The sequence below is a fragment of the Gorilla gorilla genome, chromosome 11 (assembly GCF_029281585.2).
Source record: "Gorilla gorilla gorilla isolate KB3781 chromosome 11, NHGRI_mGorGor1-v2.1_pri, whole genome shotgun sequence".
NCBI lineage: Eukaryota > Metazoa > Chordata > Mammalia > Primates > Hominidae > Gorilla > Gorilla gorilla.
This window is the reverse complement of record NC_073235.2, coordinates 103,489,112-103,514,242: the sequence shown is the minus strand read 5'-3', so window position 1 is coordinate 103,514,242 and position 25,131 is coordinate 103,489,112. Positions and strand designations below refer to the sequence as shown.

The window sequence follows — 25,131 nt, the reverse complement described above, 5'->3', positions numbered from 1 at the left end:
GGGTGCCTGTAGTCCCAGCTACTGGGGAGGCTACTTGGACCTGGGACCTGGTCCCAGGACCTTGGACCTGGGAGGCGGAGGTTACAGTGAGCCAAGATCACATCACTGCACTCCAACCTGGGCAACAGAGTGAGACTCTGTCTCAAAAAAATAAAAAATAAAAAAAATTCCTTCTAGCTTCTTAAAATAACAGCTGCTGGATCCTTCCACAGAACCAGTGAACAGAACATCTACAAATGGGGCTGGGGCAAAATGAATTTTTTTAAAGCCTTAGAGATGATAATTTTAAAACATCATTGAATTTGAGAATGTCCTGGACAGATTCTCAGGCAAACTCCATTCTAATTATAAGGTCTGAGGTGAATACAAAAATCTGCATTTTTTTTTTTTTTTTTTTGAGACAGAGTCTCTGTCTCCCAGGCTGGAGTGCAGTGGCGTGATCTCGGCTCACTGCAAGCTCCGCCTCCCGGGTTCACGCCTTTCTCCTGCCTCAGCCTCCCGAGTAGCTGGGACTACAGGCGCCCGCCACCACGCCCGGCTAATTTTTTGTATTTTTAGTAGAGATGGGGTTTCACAGTGTTAGCCAGGATGGTCTCGATCTCCTGACCTCGTGATCCACCTGCCTCAGCCTCCCAAAGTGCTGGGATTACAGGCATGAGCCACCACGCCTGGCCAAATATCTGCATTTTTAAATAAGCACCTCATTAACAATCACACAGGAGGCCCTTGGATCACCCTCTAGAGCCTCTGCAAAATTACTGACATCAAGAAAGTTTCACATTTAACCATAAACTCTAAATATAATCATAAAATTCTAGAACTAAAGGACACCTTTAAAGATAATCTGGAAGCATTAATTATAAACTCTGCAATCACCTGTGACATTTTTAAAAAGAAAACCAATGCCTTGATCCCTATCTAATGGTAAAACTCAGATATTATCTACATTATGGAAAAACTGGAATCAAACTAAAAAGTCCATCAGTAGGAAGAGGAATGCTTAAAGAAACTACTGTTCATCCATAATAAGAAACATTACAAGCAATTAAAAATAATGAGAGGTTAGGCAGGGGGCAGTGGCTCATGCCTGTAATCCCAGCACTTTGGGACATCAAGGTGGACACGTGGCTTGAGCCCAGGAGTTTGACACCAGCCTAGGCAACAAGTCAAAACCCCATCTCTACAAAAGACAGAACAATTAGCCAGGAATGGTGGCAAGTTATACCTATAGTCCCAGCTATTAGGGAGGCTGCGGTGGGAGGATAGCTTTAGCCTGTGAGGTCAAGGCTGCAATGGGCTGTGATCATGCCACTGCACCGCAGCCTGGGTGACAAAGTGAGACCTTGTCTCTCAAAAATAAAAAATAAAAAACCGGCTGGGCACAGTGGCTCACGCCTGTAATCCCAGCACTTTGGGAGGCTGAGGCAGGTGGATCACGAGGTCAGGAGTTCAAGACCAGCCCACCCAACATGATGAAACCCATCTCTACTAAAAATACAAAAAAAAAATTAGCCAGGCATGATGGCAGGTGCCTGTAGTCCCAGCTACTCAGGAGGCTAAGGTAGAAGAATCGCTTGAATCAGGGAGGCGGAGGTTGCAGTGAGCCAAGATCGTGCCACTGCACTCCAGCCTGGGTGACAGACCTAGACTTCATCTCAAAAATAATAATAATAAATAAATACATAAACCAAAAAAACTCCTATCTCTGCCCTAAATAATGACTGACCTTATAAAGAGGCACTTAATGTATTTTTCCCTTGAAGTGCTTGGCACCTATAGTCCCAGCTAACTGAGAGGCTGAGATAGGCCAGCAGTTTAAAGCCACGGCAAACTACGATCATACCACTGCACTCCAGCATGGGAGTCGCTTTTTTTTTTTTTTTTTTTTTTTTTGAGACAGAGTCTCGCTCTTGTTGCCCAGGCTGGAGTGCAATGGAGCAATCTCGGCTCACTGCAACCTCCGCCTCTCGGGTTCAAGTGATTCTCCTGCCTCAGCCTCCTGAGTAGCTGGGATTACAGGCATGCGCCACTACGCCCAGCTAATTTTGTATTTTTAGTAGAGACGGGGTTTCTCCATGTTGGTCAGGCTGGTCTCAAACTCCTGACCTCAGGTGATCCACCAGCCTTGGCCTCCCAAAGTGCTGGGATTACAGGTGTGAGCCACCGTGCCCAGCCTGGGAGTCTCTTAAAACAAACAAAAAAAGACTATTCAGAAAAATATTTCCCATGATGTTAAAGACTGATTTATGAAAATATATATTTAAAATGTAAAGATAAATATAAAAAAGCGCTTGGGAATCACTGATTTGCTGGGAACCAATAAAAGCCTTATCACCACATCACTAGGATCTATCTGTATTCTCTAAAGTAAAAATAACTATCTTTGAACATTACCAGGATTAGAAATACTGTAGGTAAAATGCATAGTATAGTCCCCTGACATACAAAATACTTAGTGTTACTTACCGTTTTTATTGTTTTGAAAAAATTCCATAGTTCTCCAGGACCCACAAACAAATGAGGAGTATGCTGCTTTGTAAACCAACTCCAGAGAAAACTATTTGTTTCAAGCCTAAATACCAGGGTTATAGACTTTGTAAGGAAGATGCTTACCAATAAATACACACAAAAAAAGAGAAAAATAAATTGTACCTAGCAGAAAAAGAAGTGACAGAAACACCATCAATTCCTTTCACTGCAGACATGACTTTGTCCAGGTCTTGGGTGTAGTTAACGTTGAATTCTACTCGGTGGTTTCCCTCTGTAGGGTAGTTGGGAGCTTTGGAAGGATGTATGGGCCTGGAGGTACAAGCTCCTAGAGAAAATATTGTGGGAAAATGGGAGTTTTGGGGGGTGAGAGATTAAGATTTAAAAGTAAGATAAACTATTATATGCAAAATTTCTAAGAAATGACTTTTTTAAAAGATTCATTCTCATGCTTACATAACATACACATATCCCTTAGATATACATCACCAGTCCCCATAATCTAGGGCTTTGGTATGGACATACAAAATCAAATTATTTTCAGAATTATTTTCCAAAAGATTCTTAAATCTTTGAAAAACTTGGACAAGAAAGACTGATTCATACATTTTCAGATAATACACAGAATGGTCTACTGCTTGGTAAATCTAGCCATGTAAACCATCATTCAGGTTGCAAATGCTCATACTTTATTTGACCACATTAATCCAGATATCATCATAAAAGCTTTAGCCCAAAATGAGTAAACTAAAGACTTACTAAAATAAAGCTAAAATCCATCCATCATTCCCTCATTGTGCTAGGCATAAGTAAACATTCACTAAAAACATTCATTAAAACCCTGATGTCTATTTACCTGACTTATCAATCAAGCGTATTCTGGAGAGCCTGAGCTTTCAATTCAACAAGCATTTTCCAAGTGCCTGGGTGGCAGGCATTGTGCCACAAAAGTGAGGAATCATGAAGCTCAGTCCAGTAAGGAAGACTTCTGCTCTCCTTACTCCATAAGAATAAAAAATATTTCCTTTTTCAAATGCAATTTAACTGCCAAATTTCAGCAACATTATTTTAAAATTATTATATAAAAATGGAATCATGCCCTCCCCAACCCTAAAGCAGTTAAAACTTTACTGGAAAGACATCCTAAAGTTTCAAAGTATTTGCAGGGAAAATATCAAATATGAAAGAGGCTTCTCACCAAGCCCTTTAGCCAACCAGTTGTTGACGCCCTGGGGAGCAGCATCATACGCTGTGTGAGGAGAGTAGATACCGACTCTGTTCTCCAGAGCCCGGATCACCAGGCGCTCCTTCCAGGTGTTCCAGGTTATGCGCTTCATGGGTCGGAAGATAGGCGGATGGTAGGAGAGAATGAGGTCTGCCTTCTTTTGCAGCACCTCCTCCATCACTTCCTCAGTCAGGTCATTGGTCAGGAAGAGTGTATTTACAGTATGTGGTGGGCTTGGTTCCACCAGTAATCCAACATTGTCCCAACTCTCAGCAAACGAGAGGGATGCAAAGTCATTCAAGGAAGAAAGGAGAGCCTTCAAATCCATGAAGGAACGGGAAGAATTGCAGATCAGGGAATCTACAAACCGGACTGTCGTGGGGACTGGGCGTACGCAAGATGACAACATACAGAAATCAGGTAAAGTTCAAGTTTCTGAAGTCAAAACAAAGAAAATGGTACACAGGTACACTTTAGGCCTGGATCTTTGAGGCATCAAAACATATGGGCAAAAGAGCTGTCGTCATAGAGATCTGGGTTCAAATAGTGGCTCTGCCACTTACCAGCACACTGTAACTTAGGTAAGCCATTTAACCTCTCCAATCTTGTTTTCTCACCTACGAAACAGAGATACTGTAACCCACTTCACAGGTCATCCAGAGGAGCAAATGAATTATGTAACCTAGCAAAGCCTGGTACATAATACATAAACGTCCATCCCGTCTCCTGCCTTGCACACCCTTGTTCTTATTCTCCCTACCCTTGCTTCAACCAACCTCCTCCCTAATCCATTTCTCTAAACATTACCTTTCCTTTTCCCAAGCCCCCTCCAACTTCTTAAATAAAACTTTTCTTGACCTCCCTTTTCAGCATCCTTCCCAAGGCTCCCCACCCCTCAGTATTCTCATAATTCTGTGTGTGCCCATTATGCTAAAGCTGCTATGTAATAGGAACTAACTTCAATAAATCTCAGTATCACTAATATAAGCCAGCACTAAATGCTTACTGCATAGAATGACACTGCCCGCCTCCCCTGATTGCAACAGAATTTGGAGTTGCAGTGGTATATACTGGCATTACAATGTGCTTTACCAAAAAACAGAATAATGTGGCGGGGCGCCTGTAATCCCAGCACTTTGGGAGGCCGAGGCGGGAGGATCACAAAGTCAAGAGATAAAGACCATCCTGGCCAACATGGTGAAACCCTGTCTCTACTAAAAATACAAAAATTAGCTGGGCGTGGTGGTGTGCACCTGTAGTCCCAGCTACTTGGGAGGCTGAGGCAGGAGAATCGCTTGAACCCAGGAGGCGGAGGTTGCAGTGAGCCAATATCATGCCACAGCACTCCAGCCTGGCGAGAGAGCAACACTCCGTCTAAAAAAAAAACAAAAACAAAACAAAAAGAATGTTTAAAATGTCAAGTGCTTTATCAGAATCAAAAATCAAGGAATACATAGGGAGGTCACTCTACAAATGGGCAGGGTCAAGGCAGAAGAAGGGAAAAGCCACTGCCCCTTAAGCAACATTTGCTACACAAAGGCCAGGCTCAAGAGGTGGGAAGGGATAAGGTATAGGGTACTTTTCCCAGACAGCCTGTAAGCCTTCTAAGTATCTACATCCAACAAGGAACTGAAAAGGTTGGCAACAGAGGGAAGGTGGGAGGGCAATGGAAAGGAAGAAAAAAACTGCTGGCTCCAAAATATGCACAATTAGTAAATGTTTAATCAAATAACCACAAAAGATAATGCTGTCAACCCCATTCTTAAACTTACCACTTATAAACACTTTTTGAAGAAAAACATTTCATAGTATGCACAATAAGAAAGCATAGCCAATTGTAAATTTGATGAAATACCCATAAGCCAATTATTCCGAAAGCAATTTTTCAACATTTCTATTTAATGAGATGAAGATGCTTGTTTAACACATTATTTGAAGTGATACAGGGTCTCCAAAAACCACTCGAGGTCTTGGAAGTTTGTTTTTGTTTTTTTCTTTTTGACACAGGGTTTCACTAGGCGCCTAGGCTGGAGAGCAGTGGCGTGATCTCAGCTCACTGCAGCCTCGACTTCCTGAGCTCAAGCAGATCCTCCCACCTCAGCCTCTTGAGCAGCTCGGACTACAGGCGCGAAACACCACACCTGGCTAATTTTTGTATTTTTAGTAGAGATGGGGATTCGCCATGTTGCCCAGGCTGGTCTCAAACTCCTGCGCTCAAGTGATCCACCTGCCTCGGCCTCCAAGAGTACTGGGATTACAGGGGTGAGCCACTGCGTCCGGCCTTGGAAGATCTTCTAATGGTCCTCATAGTACTCCATTCTCCAGCATTTTCTACATCTGGCAAGCTCGAAAGTGAAACCCTAGTGGGCCATCATGCAGGTTTTGAGTTATTTACTGTTACAGATGAGGAAACTGCGAGGCTACATGGCCACAGTCAACAACGACAACAGAAGGCAACATAGTATGGCGGTTAAGAGCACTGACTCTGAAGCCAGCCTGAATCCGAGGGCCAGAGCTGTGCAACAGCAGGTAAATGACTTATCCTGTGCAGTTTCCTCCTTAATGGAAATAGTGCCCAGGCCACAATATCGCGAGATTTACACGTAAAGCTGGAAACAACTCCCGTCCTAGAGTAAGCACTATTTACTATTAAGCAGCATCAGTAGGGCCCCTTTGCAACCTGCAAACCGCTCCCTCGACGTTACCTCACCTATGCCTCATTTCAGTGCCACTTCAGGCCTTTTCCAGGACAGTGAAAAACCACGAAACACAGCCAGTAAGTCTGAGTCAGGACCCCTGTCCCACTAGTGCGCTGTGCTCTGGTGCGGCAGGGCAGTTTTCTGACCCAATCTTCTCTTCTGCTGTCCTCTGCAGCACCAAGATAACAATCACAGCCGGCCCCAACCTGCACCTACCGCGAAGGTCACAACTACACTCGCGGGTTTTTAAATCGCCCACTACTCACCAGTCCCGGAAACTTCTCTGCGTCACTTCCGGTCCCGCGTCGGCGCTGCGGGTGCTGTGGCAATTGGCTCCCCGTAGCGGTAGAGCTGGGCGGAAGTGGTCCTTTCCGTTTGGCAGCCAAGTGTAAAGCATTGCTTGAGGTTGCCCAGGTAGTTTCGCCTTACACTTCTTGTCCCAGTGCAATTATTAGTAGAGCTCCCTTTCACTGTCAAATTTCCGGTTGGGGATAAATTGCATTGTCGTTGGTTTGAGATAGGAAGATGAGGGGAGGAAGGAGGTGAGGTGGTAAGGGGCGTTCTCTCTCTTGGGTCCCGCGCCCAACTTCCGCTAGCCCAAAGAAACTATAATTTTGAACCAACAGACCTCTGCTGGCATCTGCGATTGCATTTTTCCTGTTTTAACAACGGCTGTGCTAGACGAAGTGGTGAAGCCCAAGTATGGAGTAACGTCATTCTTTCATTCACTTATTCGAATGCTTGCTGAGTTCTGTGTTGCTACTGGTTTAGTTCTTGGGATACTGCGAGTGAACAGTGGGCGGCGAGGCTGTTGTTGCAACGTCAGAGTAAAAGAAGGACCCTGCACGGCGGCCTCCCAGCACTTCGGGAGGCCGAGGCGGGCGGATCACCTGAAGTCAGGAGTTCGAGACCAGCCTGGCCAACACGGCGAAACCCCGTCTCTACTAAAAATACAAAAATTAGTCGTGCATGGTAGCGCGCACCTGTAGTCCCACCTACTCGGGAGGCTGAGACACGACAATCACTTGAACCCGGGAGGCGGAGGCGGAGGTTGCAGTGAGCTGAGATCCTGCCACACTGCACTCCAGCCTGGCGACATAGCGAGACTCCGTCTCAAAATGAAAAAAAAAAAAAAAAAAAAAAAAAGAGAAGTTCATAGTATATTAGTGATAAGTGCTGAGGTGGAAAAAAAAAAGTTCATAATATATTAGTGATAAGTGCTGTGGTGAAAAAAAAAAAGAGAATTTCATAGTATATTAGTGATAAGTGCTGTGGGAGAAGGAAATAGGAATGTCCTAGGGCTGAAGGGCTAAAGCAGTTCTGTGTAGGATTGTCAGGTCAGTTAAACTTGACATTTAAGCAGAAATTTGGAGGTGAGGAAATTAGCCGTAGAGATGTCTGAGTGTAAGAATTCCAGGCAAAAGGGACACCCAATGCCTGGACCCTAAGGGAAGGTATCTGGGTTATTGGGGGACTTGCAAGGAGGCTCTTGAAGAAGAGCGAGCCGGGCAAGTAGGAGATTGGGAGGCTTGAATCGGGTAGGATATCTCGTCATTACTTCTATAGCCGGGTTTTTATTACCTAGGGGATGCCATTAGAGGATTTTTTTTTTTTTTTGACGAAGTCTCGCGCTGTCACCCAGGCTGGAGTGCAGTGGCGCGATCTCAGCTCACTGCAGCCTCCGCCTCCTGGGTTCAAGTGATTCTCCTGCCGCAGCCTCCTGAGTAGCTGGGACTACAGGCGCCTGCCACCACACCTGGCTAATTTTTGTGTTTTTAGTAGAGACGGGGTTTCACCATGTTGGCCAGGCTGGTCTCGAACTCCTGACCTCAAGTGATCCACCCGCCTCGGCCTCCCAAAGTGTTAGGATTATAGGCGTGAGCCACCATGCCCGGCGAGGTTTTTATTTAAAATGTTCAGTAAAGATGAGCGTGTGTGAGTTAAGACAGAAAAATGAGCCTAATTCTTTTTTTCTTTTGGGACTAGAGACTTATTTTTGAACTCGCTGTAAGACTGAGAAATCACTTAGTCCTTCCTGAAACCACTAAGAAGAAAAATGGTAAGTTTTGAGCAATTTTTATCTAATGTCTTTCATTATAAGTAATTTTTAGAAATTCAGTCAAGGGCAATAAAAGTTCATGGAAATTGCAGTGGCAAGATGGAGAAATTGTATAATATAGAAGCGCTTAATATGAAATAATTCTTTTAAAAAATACACAAAATTACTTTAAAATTCTTTAATGTTGTCACTTAAAATGCACAGAATTTACCTTTTTTTTTTTTTCTCGAGTTTCACTCTTGTCTCCCAGGCTGGAGTGCAGTGGCGTAATCTCGGTTCACTGCAGCCTCTGCCCCCCGGGTTCAAGTGATTCTCCTGCCTCAGCCTCCCCAGTAGCTGAGATTACAGGCGCCTGCCACCACGCCCAGCTAATTTTTTGTATTTTTAGTAGAGATGGGGTTTCGCCATTTTGGACAGACTGGTCTCGAACTCCTGACCTCAGGTGATCTGCCTGCCTTGACCTCCCAAAGTGTTGGAATTACAGGCGTGAGCCAACACGCCCAGCCAGAATTTACCTTTTATGGAGAAAGGTTGATTACAAGATAGATAGAAATGGAAAGGGAGAGTTGAAGGAGCAGAAGAGAATAGACAGGTCTGACAATTTTAATTGGATTATTTTGCTCTAGATCTAAAGTGGGCAACTAGGCTGGGCACAGTGGCTGACACCTGTGATCCCAGCACTTTGGGAGGCGGAGGTGAGAGGACTGCTTGATCCCAGGAGTTCAACACCAGCTTGGGCAACACAGTGAGGCCCCCGTCTCTACTTTTGAAAAAACAATTAAATAAAGTGGGCAACTAGAACCTGAAGTAGAAAAAGGCAATGAGAATAGTGCTCTGCTTCTCCCACACACATCTTTAACCTGCTCATACTCTCTAACTGCTAGGCCAGGCGCGGTGGCTCACGCCTGTAATCTCGGCACTTTGGGAGGCAGAGGTGGGCCAATCACTTGAGGTCAGGAGTTCGAGACCAGCCTGGCCAACATGGTGAAACCCTGTCTCTACTAAAAATACAAAAATTATCTGAGTGTTGTGGCATATCCCAGTAATTCCAGCTACTTGGGAGGCTGAGGCAGGAGAATTGCTTGAACCCAGGAGGTGGAGATTGTAGTGAGCCGAGATCGCGCCACTGCACTCCAGTGTGGGCGACAGAGCAAGACTCCACCTCAAAAAAAAAAAAAAGGAGAAATGAAAAAGGAACCCTCCAAATTGTTTTCTCCCTCTCTGGAATACAGTATCATATCAAGGGGTATACAGGTTACAGAAAAACAGGTACAACAAAAACAAAAAGCAAGCAAGAAAGCACTGTGGTTATCTCTGTACATTTAAGATTTAGAAACACTGACACTTGCTATATTTTTGTTAGTCTAGAAAGGAATTTTTTTTAACCCTATTTCTCAGAATTAAATTACCTAAGGAAAATGGTGGAAATTATGTTTTGAAAAATCATTTTCTCATCTTTTTTCTATAAATAAGGATGTTGGTGAATTGCCATGTACATCAATAATACATAACAATTGTTTTTATTTTTCTTGATAAAAAATTCAAAGTTAAAATAATTCTTTCCATCAAAATATTTACTTCCAAACTTTTATCATGGATACTACTTAACCCTAACATTTATATTCTGGAGTTTTTTCCCTACTGTTGAGATCAATTTTGAGAAAAAAGTACAACTTACCTCTAAGAGCTGCTTTGTGGATGGGTCATCTCTGAAGCAGTATTTCTGTCTGTTTTTATTCAGATTATCATCTTGAATATCCACGCAGGGAAATAAACAATGCATAAAGTCACCTAAATAAATTTCATTTGTTCTCACATTTTCTCTCCTTTTTAGTCCGTGACACTGCATACAGATGTAGGTGATATTAAAATTGAAGTCTTCTGTGAGAGGACACCCAAAACATGTGAGGTAAGTACTATCATTTACATATTCAACATCAGTTAATACAACAAGATAACCACTTTGGAATTGAATAATCTAACCTAAATAACAACAACAAAACTTTCTGTAAAACCATTGTTAGGGAAAACTAGCCATCCTAACTTCTGGCCTGATTTCCACTTATTTGTCCAATGTCAAAGGTGGATCAAAGAGAACGTACATAATTTTTCAGTAACGATAGAGTAGCCAGTATCTTTTTCTTTTGAACTAATTTTCTTCAGGAAACATAATCATTAGGACATTATATTACTTTTTTCTTTCTTTTTATTTATTTATTTATTTATTTATTTATTTATTTTGAGATGGAGTCTCGCTGTGTCCCCCAGGCTGGAGTACAATGGCGCGATCTCGGCTCACTGCAACCTCCGCCTCCTGGGTTCAAGCAATTCTTCTGCCTCAGCCTCCCAAATAAGTGGGATTACAGGCATGCACCACCATGCCTGGCTAATTTTTGTATTTTTAGTAGAGACAGGGTTTCACCATGTTGGCCAGGCTGGTCTCGAACTTCTAACCTCAGGTGATCCATGCACCTCAGCCTCCCAAAGTGCTGGGATTACAACAAGCATGAGCCACTGCACCTGGCCTTTTTTTTTTTTTTTTCCTCAAGATGGAGTCTTGCTCTGTCACCCAGGCTGGAGTGCAGTGGCATGATCTTGGCTCACTGCAACCTTTGCCTCTGGGGTTCAAATGATTCTCCTGCCTCAGCCTCCCAAGTACCTGGGATTACAGGCACCCACCACCATGCCCAGCTAATTTTTATATTTTTTTAGTAGAGACGGGGTTTCACCATGTTGACCAGGCTGGTCTCAAACTTCTGACCTCAGGTAATCTGCCTGCCTCAGCCTCCCAAAGTGTTGGGATTATAGGCATGAGCTTCCGTGCCCGGCAGGATATTATATTAAAGAATTGTTGTATACTTTTTTTTTTTTTTGAGACAGGGTCTTGCTCTGTCGCTCAGACTGGAGTGCAGTGGTGCAGTCACGGCTCATTGCAGCCTCAACCTCCTGGGCTCAAGCAGTCCTCCCACCTTGGCCTCCCAAGTAGATAGGACTACAGGCGTGTACCACCATGCCAGGCTAATTTTTTTTAAATTTTTTATAGAGACGAGGTCTCACTATGTTGCCCAACTTGGTCTCGAACTCCTGGTCTCCAGCCATCCTCCCATCTCAGCTTCCTGAAGTGTTGGAATTACAGGCGTGAGCCACCATTCCTGGCCTGTTCTATACATTATTTCGCCTGTTTATTTTTATTTATTTATTTATTTATTTTTGAGACAGAGTTTTGCTCTTGTTGCCCAGGCTGGAGTGCAGTGGCCCAATCTTGGGTCACTGCAACCTCCGCCACCCAGGTCCAAGGGATTCTCCTGCCTCAGCCTCCCAAGTAGCTGGGACTATAGGCGCCAGCCACCATGCCCAGCTAATTTTGTATTTTTAGTAGAGATGGGGTTTCACCATGTTGATCAGGCTGGTCTCGAACTCCTGACCTCAGGTGATCCACCCGTCTTGGCTGCCCAAAGTGCTGGGATTACAGGCATGAGCCACCGCACCCAGCCTGTGTCACCTGTTTAAATGACAAGGGTGGAAGGAAGAAGAGTCACCTGTATATATTCATTTATTCAACAATTATTTATGGCTGGGCATGGTGGCTCACATCTATAATTCCAGCACTTTGGGAGGCTAAGGTGAGCTCAGAAGTTCTAGGCTTACCTAGGCAATATAGTGAGACCCCCATCTCTACAAAACAATACAAAAATTAGCTGGGTGTTGTGGTGTGACCAAGGGAGGCCAAGGTGGGAGAATTGCTTGAGCCTAGGAGGTCAAGACTGTAGTGAGCTCTGATCACACTGCTGCACTCCAGCCTAGGTGACAGAGCAAGACCCTGTCTCAAAATGAAACAAAAAACCCATTATTCGTGAAAGGCTATCTTGCCCCAGAGTCTGGAGATACAGTGATGAGCAACAGACATTCCTTACCCTCATGGAGCCAATATTTTAGTTGTAAAAATAAGCAGGGCAGGAAAATTAAGTAATTATATTTTTAAGAAATTATTTTCATTTATTTATTTATTTTTTTAAAGATAGAGATGAGGTCTTACTATGTTGCCCAGGCTGGTCTTGAACTCCTGGACTCAAGTGATCTTCCTGCCTCCCAAAGTGCTGAGATTACAGGTGTGAGCTGCTGTGCCTGGCCTAAAATTAAGTAATTCTAAAAGATGATAATGCCTTGAAAAAAATTAAGTGTTGAGATAGAGAATAATGGGAAAGGAAGAAGGTGAGGGCAGGTGTAGCCAATAAACTAATACTTAAATTAAATGCAAAGGTATGAGGGCATCTCCATGGAAAGAGGTATAAAAAGAATATTCCAGGTGTTCAGATTCAGAAAAGGTTGTGAAATAAAATTTTTAAAAATTCCAAGACCAGGCACGGTGGCTCACACCTGTAATTCCAGCACTTCGGGTGGCTGAGGCAGGAGGATCATTTGAGCTCAGGAGTTCAAGACCAGCCTGGGCAACATAGGGAGACACTGTCTCTACAAAAAAAAAAAAAAAAAAAAAAAAAAAAGAACATTCCAGATATGGAAATCTCAGGTACAGAGTCCCCCAGGTAAGAAAAGCTGCCCCTTTTGGATTAATTGTCAGAATGCTGATGGAGTTTAGGTAGTAAGCAACAAGAAAGCAGTTCTTAGTATATGTGATGAGGAGATAAGCCAGGTACTGCAGGGCTTGTTAGGCCCTGCTGAAGATTTTCTTTTTGTTTTTGGTTGTTTTTTTTTTTTTTTTGAGACGGAGTCTCTGTCGCCCAGGCTGGAGTGCAGTGGTGCGATCTCGGCTCACTGCAACCTCCGCCTCCCAAGTTCACACCATTCTCCTCCCTCAGCCTCCAGAGTAGTTGGAGGCGCCTGCCACCACACCCAGCTAATTTTTTGTATTTTTAATAGAGATGGGGTTTCACCATAGCCAGGATGGTCTCGATCTTCTGACCTCGTGATCCACCCACCTCGGCCTCCCAAAGTGCTGGGATTACCGGCGTTAGCCACCATGCCCGGCGAAAGATTTTGTATTTTATTTCAAGAGGAGAAGGAAGCTATTGAAGTGTTGTAGGCAGGGAAGTGACATCCAAAGTAATGACAACAGTCATAGTTTAAATATGCTGCTATCACGTTTTCAGTAAATATGATTGGTTTTTTGTCTTAACTGGGTTTCTGCTGCATCATTTCTCAATCATTTTTACTCCCTTCAGAATTTCTTGGCTCTTTGTGCCAGTAATTACTACAATGGCTGTATATTTCATAGGAATATCAAGGGTTTCATGGTTCAAACAGGAGATCCAACAGGTAAGTTATTCCATTAACTAAGATCTAAGGAACTGAATGTATAGTATGAAGAAGTGGATAAAAGAAGAGGAATTAAATACGTGGAGTTTTTGTTTTGTTTTGTTTAATAAGTTCTGTTCTACAAGTACAGAACATGTAGATTTGTTACATAGGTATATGTGTGCCATGGTGGTTTGTTGTACCTATCAGCCCGTCCTCTAGGTTTTAAGCCCAGCATGCATTAGCTATTCGTCCTAATGCTCTCCCTCCCCTTGCCCCCCACCCCACAACTAGCCCTGCTGTGTGTTGTTCCCCTCCTTGTGTCCATGTGATCTCATTGTTCAACTCCCACTTATGAGTGAGAATATGCGGTGTTTGGTTTTCTGTTCCTGTGTTAGTTTGCTGAGAATGATGGCTTCCAGCTGCATCCATGTCCCCGCAAAGGACGTGATCTCATCCTTTTTACGGCTGCATAGTATTACATGGTGTAATTTTAAAGCAGAAATTATTAGCACCTACCCCTAAAATGTGAACAGTATTGTCCTCACTTTGGCAGCACATATACTAAAATTTGAACAATACAGAGAAGATTAGTGTGGCCCCTGCACAAGGATGAGACACAAATTTGTGAAGCTTTTCATACTTAAATATATATGAGCAATATTTATAAGGAGGGTTATTCTTTTTTGTTTTTTGTAGGTCTGTTTTAATCTTCAGGTCTGTGAAGTTAAATTTGGGGAATTAGGAGAAGCCATATCAAATTTTGTCTATATTTAAGCAGTCAAACTATAAAGTATTCCTTAAGTTTTGGGAAATGAACTTGTTTTCAATTTTAATTAAATACTTCTTTTGATTTGCTTCACTTGTAATATAGGAACTGGAAGAGGAGGCAACAGTATCTGGGGCAAGAAGTTTGAGGATGAATACAGTGAATATCTTAAGGTAAATCCTCAATGCTTTAAAAATCTATTTTCTCATGCCTTGGTTATGCATGGAAACTTTGATACATGTGTCATAGTGATACAAGTTAACATCATTGCAAAATGAACATACTTTTTTATAGTTTTTGTACATTTGACAAATGATGTCGGGGAGACTTGATAAGTGGTGATCCTAGCCTGACATGTGTACTGGAATCCCACCACCACGTGGCTCTTGATATTAAGTGAGTTCATCTTTGAATCTAACCTGAAATGTTTAACTAGTAGTGTACCAAAGAGGCTTAATATCTCACCATAAAATTTATGTTGAATGACATGAAACAGTGGCCTTTTTTGAGAGTGGGGAGGAAAGACTATCAAACTTCCTGGTTGCAATGTTGCCCATTATCAGTACCCAGCTTTTATCATCTTCTGTTAGATGTTTGAACATCCCTGTATTAATTTGACTTAATACCTGTGGTAGATCACAACTAGGTTAAAGAGTAGTGCATATAAATAGTCTTTACCATGGTAAAATTAGGGATTTTTAATTTTCTTTGTTATATTTTTCTGTGTTTTTCAAACCTCTGTGGAGTCTTTTTTTTTTTTTTTGTCTAAATTAAAAATTAGTGCATGCCTAGTTTTAAAAATCAATCCCACTTCCCAGAGATAACTTCAGTTGATGACTTATTATGTGGTCTTTCAAACTTTGTATCTCCATAGAATGATAACTTTATGATTAGAAAAAGAAAAGAGCGATGAAGTATCCTCAACCAGGGCCGGGTACAGTAATCCCAGCACTTTGAGAAGCCCAGTAAGGAGGATTGCTTGAGGCCAAGAGTTTGAAACCAGCCTGGGCAACATAGTGAGACCCCCATCTCCACAAAAAAATACAAATATTAGCCTGTTATAGTGGCGTGTGCCTGTAGTCCCAGCTACTCAAGAGGCTGAAGTGGGAGGATTGCTTGAGCCCAGGAGATCAAGGCTGCAGTGAGCCAAGATCATGCACAGAACGAGACCCCACTCAAAAAAAAAAAAAAAAAAAAAGTCTACTCAATCAAAATATGCAATTTAAGTGTATTATTATATTTCCATTACATTAAAATGTACCCACAAAAATTCTGAAAAAAATTCATTGCAGTGTTTATCTCTGGATGATGAGACTAGGAGTAATTTCTTTTCTTTTTGCTTTTTTTAAAACCTTTTTTTAGAGACAGGGTCTTGCCCTGTCCCCTGGGCTGGAGTGCAGTGATGCATTCTTGGCTCACTGCAGCCTAAATTTTCTGGGCTCAGGTGATCCTCCCACCTCAGCCTCCAGAGTAGCTGGGACTACAGGTGCATGTCACCATGCCTGGGTAATGTTTGTATTTTTTGTACAGATGGTATCTCACTATGTTGCCCAAGCTGGTTCATTTTACTTTTCTATTGTAAGGAAATGTATTAGTTTTGTTACAGGAGTTGAGGCTGGGAGGTGATAAACTTTTTGAAAAGTCAACTTTTTCCTGAATGAATAACTAAACAATTTTTTAGGTATTAATTATTACATTAATGACTGCTTCCATATACCAGCTGAAAACCAGAGACTGGCTATGACAGAATCACCTGTGGAACTTTGTTGTTTGTTTTTGAGACTGGGTCTCACTCTGTTGCCTAAGCTGAGTGCAGTGGCCTGATCACGGTTCACTGCAGCCTTGATCTGAGCTCAAGCAGTTTCTCCTGCCTCAGCCTCTCAAGTGGCTGGACCACAGGAGTGCGCCACCGTGCCCAGCTAATTTCTGATTTTTTGTAGAGACGAGGTCTTGCTCTGTTGCCCAGTCTGGTCTGAAACTCCTGGACTAAGATGATCCTCCTGTCTTGGCCTCCCAAAGTGTTGGGATTATAGGAGTGTACCACTGCACTTGGCTGGAAGTTTTAAAACTATAACAGATCACGGCCTTGCCCTCCTAAAAATAAAGTCAGTAGGGCTGGTTAGGACTTAGACTATATTTTAAGGTTCCTAGATGATTCTTTTGCAGGCAGAGTTAAGAACCATTATATAGGCCGGGCGCGGTGGCTCACACCTGTAATCCCAGCACTTTGGGAGGCCGAGGTGGGCGGATCACGAGGTCAGGAGATCAAGACCATGCTGGCTAACACAGTGAAACCCCGTCTCTGCCAAAAAATACAAAAAAAAAAGTCGGGTGTGGTGGTGGGTGCCTGTAGTCCCAGCTACTTGGGAGGCTGAAGCAGGAGAATGGCCTGAACCCGGGAGGCAGTGCTTGCAGTGAGCCGAGATCGTGCTGCTGCACTCCAGCCTGGGCGACAGAGCGAGACTCCATCTAAAAAAAAAAAAAAACCATTATATTATACACCTTATACACCAAGATTGTGGATATGTATTGACTCTTCATATATTCTGGCCCAGGAATTCCATTCCCAAATGTTTACTCAAGAGAAACTTGTAAGTTTGCACCAAGAGACATGTACAGGAGTGTTCTGATGTACTGTTTGTAATAGCAAAAGTCTAGAAACAACCCAAATGTCTACTGATTGTAGATGAATCACTATGTAGATTGTGGATAAATTGTAGTATATTCAGTAGTGAAATATCACATAGTAGTAAAAAAAATAGTAATAAACTATGGCTATATGTACATGTATGACCTTAGAAATGTAACAATGTTATTTGTAGAAAGCATTTCCCAGAAGACTAAAATGTCACGATGTAATTATATTGAGAAGGAAAAGGAAAGAATGTGTTGTTTAGGCATGTGTAAATGTGTTAGGGCTGGGCACAGTGGCTCACTCTTATAATCCCAGCACTTTAGGGGGCCGAGGTGAGAGGAACAAGTACTTGAGGTCAGGAGTTTGAGATCAGCCTGAGCAACATATTGAGCCCTCATCTCTACCAAAAGTTAAAAAATTAGCCAGGTATGGAGGTGTACATCTGTAGTCTCAGCTACTCAGGAGGCCAAGGTGGAAGGATTGCTCGAGCCTAGGAGGTCAAGGCTACAGTGAGCTATGATGGCACCACTGCACTCTAACCTGGGTGACAGAGCGAGACCCTGTCTCTAAAAAAAAAAAAAAAAATGAAAAATGAAAAAAAAAAGTATTAGAATAGTGGTTACCTCTTGTAGAGGCTGAGGTAATAGATGGAGAGGAGCACATGGATATATGTAATTAATTGGTAACTTTTATTTTTTCTTGAGCTCCCATTATTCAATGAATTGGTAAATTTTAACTCTGAAAGCTGGGAAATATGTTAATGGGTGCTTATTTTATTAACTTACATTTTTATTAACTATATTTTTGTGTATGTATTAAATATTGTGTATGTATTAAATATTACGTGCGTATGTATTTAATATTACATTTGATTGGTGGACACCTTTTAGGGAGACAAGCATTAATATTTTGATATGGGTGCTTCTCTATGACTTATTAGCGTCACCCAATGAATAGCTAAAGCTAGAGTAATTGGTGGAGTTGTAGTGTATTACAGGCACCTCCCTGTAACATAGTTCACAGTTACATCTTCATTCTTATCAGTAAGGTCCTTTTAATTTCTATACACTGTCTCTTGTAAACAAATACTATCATGATAGTAGAGCTAGGTGAGACCTTTCTTAGATCATTCAGTCCTGGGATTATAAACTGACTGCCCATGAGTGGAACACTCACAGATGCATTATCTGTGGCCATTAGTTAAAAAATATATATTTAATGTCATTAATCAAGAGATAGCCTATTCATTTTGCCAGACTTCATCTCTCTTTAATGTTTACATTCTGCCCAATTGTCAGTTTATCTGCTTGACCCTTGTGAGCATCTGAGTTATAAATAGACCCTTGAACTAGTCCAACCTCCCTTGTTTTACAGATAAAGAAACTAGCAAGAGTCCATTATATGTGAGAAGAGATTGTGGGCATTTTGGTTTTGTTGCCTGCCTGATCGTTTCATTCCAGCACACTATTCCTTAATATAAATGTAAGGATTATTTCTATTATTTGTTGGTATTGCAAAAAGTGTCCATGGCTGTATTTCTTCAAAGTGAAAATGAAATTAATTGAGAAATATTATTTGATATATTAACCTTTTACATACAAGTTTTCAAGGGTACAGAAAAGGCAGAAACTGAACATTTGGATTACCCCTAACAGAGAGAAGTTAGTTAAATGTTTTCTTGCTCCCTTAAATATTGTGAAGGTAAAGACTGAATGTCTTGGCTGGGTGTGGTGATTCACACCTGTAATCCCAACACTTTGGAGGCTAAGGCAGGAGGATCACTTGAGCCTAGGAGTTAGAGACCAGCCTGAGCAACATAGTGAGACCCCCATCTCAAAATATTTTTAAAAAAGAAAACAAAGGTGTGCCTGTCTTGTTTCAATACTATATTTGGGATGGTTATATAAAAACACAGTTAATACTTTGATGTGTCTTTTTCAGCACAATGTTAGAGGTGTTGTATCTATGGCTAATAATGGCCCGAACACCAATGGATCTCAGTTCTTCATCACCTATGGCAAACAGCCACATTTGGACATGAAATACACTGTATTTGGAAAGTGAGTATTCTGGTTATGGTTTTCTTTTAGCATTTCAATGCAAGTGGTGCATATGCTTAGCTGTGACAGTAGCATAACTAATATTGAAAAGAGTGACTCCGAGCGCAGTGCCTCACACCTGTAATCCCAGCACTTTGGGAGGCCAAGGTGGGCAGATTGTCTGAGGTCAGGAGTTTGAGACCAGCCTGGCCAATGTGGCAGAACCCCTGTCTCTACTAAAAATATTTTAAAAAATTAGTTGGATGTGGTGGCACACACCTGTAGTCCCAGCTACTCAGGAGGCTGAAGCAGGAGAATTGCTTGAACCTGGAAGGCGGAAGTTACAGTGAGCCGTGATCATGCCATTGCACTCCAGCCTGGGCGACAGAGTGAGACTCTGCCTCAAAAAAAAAAAAAAAATGAAAAGAAAAGAAAGAAAAGAAGAGTGGTGTGAGAGCTAAACGTACCTGGAGTTTAAGTCTACCACTTAGCAACCCTGTGACCTTGGGAAAGTTATAATCTCCCTGAGCCTTATTTTCCTTATTTTGTAAAAGAGGCCAGTAATTTTTCAATATTGTTATGCAAATTAACATAGTATATCTATTTTCTTTTTCTTTTTCTTTTTTTGAGACGAAAGGCTCTGTCGCCAGGCTGGAGTGTGGTGCAGTAGCACAGTCATGGCTCATTGCAGCCTCAACCTCCTGGTCTCAAGTGATCTTCTCACCTCAGCCTCTTGAGTAACTGGAACCACAAATGTGTACCATCATCACAGCTACTTTAAAAAAAAAAAACAAAAAAAACACTTTTTTTTTAGAGACAGGGTCTCACTATGTTGCCCAGGCTGGTCCATTTTCATTAATGATAGCATTTCACAGCAGCTAACAGATCTGAAAAATAGTGGCTTAAACAAGATGGACTGGCACGTTGTTTCCATTTTGTTACCAGTGTTCTAGGCGCCTTTGTCATAATATTGGCAGCACAGCTCTTATCAAAACTTCTGTGTATCAGGGAGGAAAGGGGAGGAAAGACAAAAGGTGCTTGCCAGCTGATTCACCTTTTTTAATTAACAGAACTTTCCCAGGCCTGTAATCCCAGTGCTTTGGGAGGCTGAGACAGGAGGATCACTTGAGGCCAGGAGTTCAAGACCAGCCTGTGCAACATAGCAGAACCCATCTCTATAAAAAAAATTTAAAAATTAGCCAGGTGTGGTGACACACACCTGTAATCCCAACTACTCAGGAGGCTGAGGTGGGAGAATCACTTGAGCCCAGGAGTTCCAGGCTGCATGAGCTGAGATCACACTACTGTACTCCAGCCTGGGCAACAATGATACCCTATCTCTAAAAAAAAAAGATAGAAAAAAAGAGAAGCCGGGTGCGGTGGCTCACACCTGTAATCCCAGCACTTTGGGAGGCCAAGGAGGGCAGATCATGAGGTCAGGAGATCAAGACCATCCAGGCCAACATGGTGAAACCCCATCTCTACTAAAAATACAAAAATTAGCTGGGTGTGGTGGTGCGTGCCTGTAATCCCAGCTACTCAGGAAGCTGAGGCAGGAGAATGGCTTGAACCCTGGAGGTGGAGATTGCAGTGAGCCAAGACTGTGCCACGGCACTCCAGCCTGGTGACAAAGTGAGACAACGTCTCAAAAAAAAAACTTTCCCAGAAGACCCAGAACTCAGTAATGTGACCACTCCTTACCTACAATGGAGGGTAGAAAATGTATTTCAGCCACATTGCCACCCTTACTAAAATTAGATTTCTCTGAGTAAGAAGAATGGCTCCTAGGAAGGTGTTTCACAGTTTCTGCCAGGGTATCTATTAAAAGTACTATGTCTGGGAGTTGCTTTTATAAATCAGTGGGAAGTCAATTTGTCTGTTCGTTCAACAAATAATTATCATGCTTAATAAACCAAGGCACAATTCTAGAGTTTGTTCTATTTAATAGTTTGGATGCCAAATTAGGTTAATTAAAAATAGAGGACTCCCAGTCTAGGTAACATAGTGAAACCCCGTCTCTACAAAAACATTTAAAAATTATCCAGGTGTGGTGGCTCACACCTATGGTCCCAGCTACTTGGGAGGCTGAAGTGAGAGGATTGCTGGGCTCAGGGTGTCAAGGCTGCAATGAGATCTAGACAGATCTTTTCTTTTTCATTCCATATACATGTGTCTAATTTACACATTAATAATAATCAAGGAAAAAAGAAATATTACAACATCTAGTAGTTTTTTTATGTTTGTAAATAACCCAGTTTCCCTCTTATTTTCTCCCTTAACCAACATCATTCAAAATTATTGTTCAGTTATTACCAGGACTCATTTTACTGGATTTGCGACAAAACTGTAGAGTTTAGAGCAAAGATTAACCTTAGGTTCATTAATTCCTTGTTTGTTGTATACAGATGCACACACATTTTTCTGGGAAGATGATCCAGTAACTTTCCTCTAGTTCTCCAAGGGGTCCGTTTCCCAGATACTTGACTCTACTTAACTGCCTCAGTTCTACCTGCCGGGTTTTTTTAACTTTTTACCTGAGACCTATGTTTTCTACCTCCTCTGTTTCTCTTACTGACCTAGAAGGTGGGATAGCCTTTAAGACTTATAATTTAAAGACTTAAATGTCTATATTTAGGGGTAAAATCAAAATGTTTTGGTTGAAGTACCCATTTTGTGAAAATGCAAAATAAAATGCAAATCTGCTAATTTTTTTTTTTTTTTTTTTTTTTTGAGACAGAGTCTCACTCTGTCGCTCAGGCTGGAATGCAGTGGCGCCATCTCAGCTCACTGCAAGCTCACCCTCCTGGGTTCATGCCGTTCTCCTGCCTCAGCCTCCCAAGTAGCTGGGACTACAGGTGCCCGCCACCGCGCCCGGCTAATTTTTTGTATTTTTAGTAGAGACGGGGTTTCACCGTGTTAGCCAGGATGGTCTCAATCTCCTGACCTCGTGATCCGCCCGCCTTGGCCTCCCAAAGTGCTGAGATTACAGGCGTGAGCCACTGCGCCAGGCCTACAAATCTGTTAATTTTTTAAAGTACATACCAGTGGTTGAGAATCCCTAATCTGAAAATTAAAAATTAGGAACTTTTTGAGCACTGACATGATGCCACAAGTAGAAAATTCCACATCTGACCTCATGTGACGGGTTGCAGTCAAAATGCAGTCAGATGACCAGGTGCAGTGACTCACACTTGTAATCCTAGCACTTTGGGAGGCCAAGGCGGGCAGATCACGAGGCCAAGAGATCAAAAGCCACTCTTTCTTAGCAAATGTTTTAGACTGAAATTTCCAAAACTTGTATTTGAAGAATAGCTCTCAATATATTTTTTCTTGGTGGTAACATGAAGTAGGATTGCTGGAGGCTGAGTTAACTGTCAGTCTTCTCTTCTCCTATTTTTATTACTTCTTGTTGTTATCCAGAAGCAAAAAGTAGAAATGCCATAATTAGGCCAGACGTGGTGGCTCATGCCTATAACCCCAGCACTTTGGGAGGCTGAGGTGGGCAGATCACTTGAGGTCAAGAGTTTGAGACCAGCCTGGCCAATGTGGTGAAATCCCATCTCTACTAAAAACACAAAAATTAGCTGGGCATGGGGGCATGTGCCTGTAGTCCCAGCTGCTTGGGAGGCTGATGCAGAATTGCCTGAACCTGGAGGAAGAGGCTACAATGAGTCGAGATAGTGCTACTGCACTCCAACCTGGGCAATGGAAGTGAGACTCCATCTCAAAAACAAAAAAAAGAAAGAAATACTATAATTAAACAATTAACTGCCGGGCTTGGTGGTTCATGTCTGAATCCCAACACTTTGGGAGGCCAAGGCAGGCGGATCACCTGAGGTCAGGCCAGACCAGCCTGGCCAACATGCTGAAACTCTGTCTCTACTAAAAATACAAAAATTAGCCAGGCGTGGTGGTAGGCTCCTATAATCCCAGCTACTCGGGAGGCTGAGGCAGGAGAATTGCTTGAACCCGGGAGGCAGAGGTTGCAGTGAGCCGAGATCACACCATTGCACTCCAGTCTGGGGGACCAGAGCGAGACTTCATCTCAAAAAAAAAAAAGTACAAAGTGGAGTGGTCACCTACTTTAGGACTCTCACTGTAGGGCAATATTGCTAATAGTGTCATCTACATACTTTCTCCATGTATTTCCTGTAGCAAAGAAATCTTTATGACTAGTGTGTTGTAATAAGACATACATATTTGGACTTCATCCGTGGTTTCCAGCATAGTTCTTTTAAAAACCTTGCAATTTCCTGAGTGACAGGAGTGAAAGGAATATTTTATTGTTCATAATAAACCCCATTCAACCATACCTGAGTTTATGCTAATGAGGTGACTCTTGGTGGGGTTCTAGATAGCTTCAGTATGGAGGGCTGGTTGCCAGAGGAATCAGCCATGTATTTTTAGAGGGCTGGAACATTCAGTGACCTCCTATTCTTGACCTCTGGGAAGGAGAGAAGGGCTGGAGATTGAGTTCCAGTCACCAGTGGCCAGTGATTTAATTAATTGTGCCTACCTAATGTGCCCTCCGTAAAAACCCTAAACAGGGTTTGAGAGCTTCCAGGTTGGTGAACACAAGTAGATACTAAGAGGGTAACACACCCCGAGAAGAGCATGGAAGCGCTGTGCCCCTCTCTCAGACTTTGCCCTGTGCATCTCCTCCATTTGGTTGTTCCTGAGTTGTAACCTTTATAATAGCCCATAATAATAAATGAAGTGCTTTCCTAAGTTCTATGAGCCATTTTTGAAAATTATTGAACAGAGCTGGGGGGCATGAAAAATCCCAAATTATATCATGGTTGGTCAGATAGTACAGATCACAATCAGGACTTGGAACTGGCATCCGAAGTGGTAGGGGCTGTCTTGTGGGATTAACCGGGGTCTCTGTTCACTCCTTGTAGTTAGTGTCACAATTAAATTGTGGGGCCAGGTGTGGGGGCATGCACTTGTAGTCCCAGTGAGATCCTGTCTTTAAAAAAATAAATAAAATTTTGAAAAAATAATTAAGTTGTGGGATACCCAGAGAATTGCAGAACTGGGAAAACCCACACATTTGGTGTTGGAAGTATGAAAGTGTAGAAAAACAGTTTGTTTTCCCTTTAACTGGTTATATTAGTCCCATTTGTAGCTGTTCTCTGTCACTGCATGAATGGGGTAGAATATAATTTTAGGTACTATGGTGGAAATATTCCTACCCTTTGTATCGTTGACTAAGGGCATAAAAGTAAATTATTTCTGAATTTTGATCCATATCTATGATGGAAAATCAACATTTTGTTGTACATTCAACTAGAGAACTCAGAGATCTGTAAGACTTGATTATTTTTTAAGGAGACTGTAATTGTCATAGATATGGATATCATGTTTCAATTTAAGGAAATTTTCATATGTTATATTGTTTCTCTTTCAGGGTAATAGATGGTCTGGAAACTCTAGATGAGCTGGAGAAGTTGCCAGTAAATGAGAAGACATACCGACCTCTTAATGATGTACACATTAAGGACATAACTATTCATGCCAACCCATTTGCTCAGTAGCTATGATAGGCCTGGACAAATAACTTGACAAATTGCTGGAACACACTTATTGTGGTTTACCCGGTTTTAATTATGTCAGAGATTGCATCATCCTTCTGCTTGTTTACAACTATGATCTTCTATGAAATGGTGGTACCAAGGGGCGCCCAACAGCTTTTATCCCCATTCTTAGAGCATATTCTTTATTATAATGATTATCCAACATATTTCTTTAATTTTAATACAAAAAATACATCATTTAATTTTTGTTACATATAAACATTCATTTTTAAATGCTGAGCCTCAAGTGCAGGCATTTTTGAGTGGCCTGATTACATATTCCTCCCACAGCAAGTCCGTATCCTGGAAGTGTTATTTTATAATAAAATTAAAAATGTTTTAAAGAATTAAATCGTAGGACAAATTAATTAAAATATTGTGTAAAATTA

General features: G+C 42.0%; 2 protein-coding genes and 1 non-coding gene across 12 annotated transcripts in view; 2 read left to right on the top strand and 1 right to left on the bottom strand.

Moving 5' to 3' along the window:
* The window catches only part of NIF3L1 (NGG1 interacting factor 3 like 1), a 16,180-nt gene extending 9,391 nt beyond the window's left edge, over positions 1–6,789 (bottom strand). Inside the window, exons 1-4 of one of the 7 annotated variants that reach the window (XM_055379383.2) lie at positions 6,678–6,702; positions 4,276–4,329; positions 3,686–4,147; positions 2,653–2,815 (exon numbers count right to left, since the gene is read on the bottom strand). In XM_055379383.2, coding sequence (XP_055235358.1) covers positions 2,653–2,815; positions 3,686–4,121 — 599 coding nt within the window. In that variant the 5' untranslated portion in view covers positions 4,122–4,147; positions 4,276–4,329; positions 6,678–6,702. Of the gene's footprint in view, positions 1–2,652; positions 2,816–3,685 lie in introns of all 7 variants that reach the window. The other 6 variants (XM_055379384.2, XM_004033017.4, XM_019021804.4 and 3 more) reach the window with 6 other exon arrangements.
* Positions 6,703–25,131, top strand: PPIL3 (peptidylprolyl isomerase like 3). 4 transcript variants are annotated; one of them, XM_004033021.4, is made up of 7 exons: positions 6,703–6,825; positions 8,398–8,470; positions 10,305–10,379; positions 13,651–13,744; positions 14,598–14,665; positions 19,069–19,187; positions 24,577–25,131. In XM_004033021.4, exons 2-7 carry the CDS (start codon positions 8,468–8,470, stop codon positions 24,701–24,703), a joined length of 486 nt encoding a protein of 161 aa, XP_004033069.1. In that variant the 5' UTR covers positions 6,703–6,825; positions 8,398–8,467; the 3' UTR covers positions 24,704–25,131. The 4 variants fall into 4 exon arrangements, with proteins under 4 accessions (XP_004033069.1, XP_004033068.1, XP_055235362.1 ...); XM_004033020.5 differs by lacking the exon at positions 6,703–6,825 and adding an exon at positions 6,996–7,111; XM_055379387.2 differs by lacking the exon at positions 6,703–6,825 and adding an exon at positions 7,018–7,118.
* LOC115933941 (U6 spliceosomal RNA) lies at positions 14,264–14,370 on the top strand. The gene has a single exon (XR_004069767.1). It is a non-coding gene; the product is annotated as a U6 spliceosomal RNA (small nuclear RNA).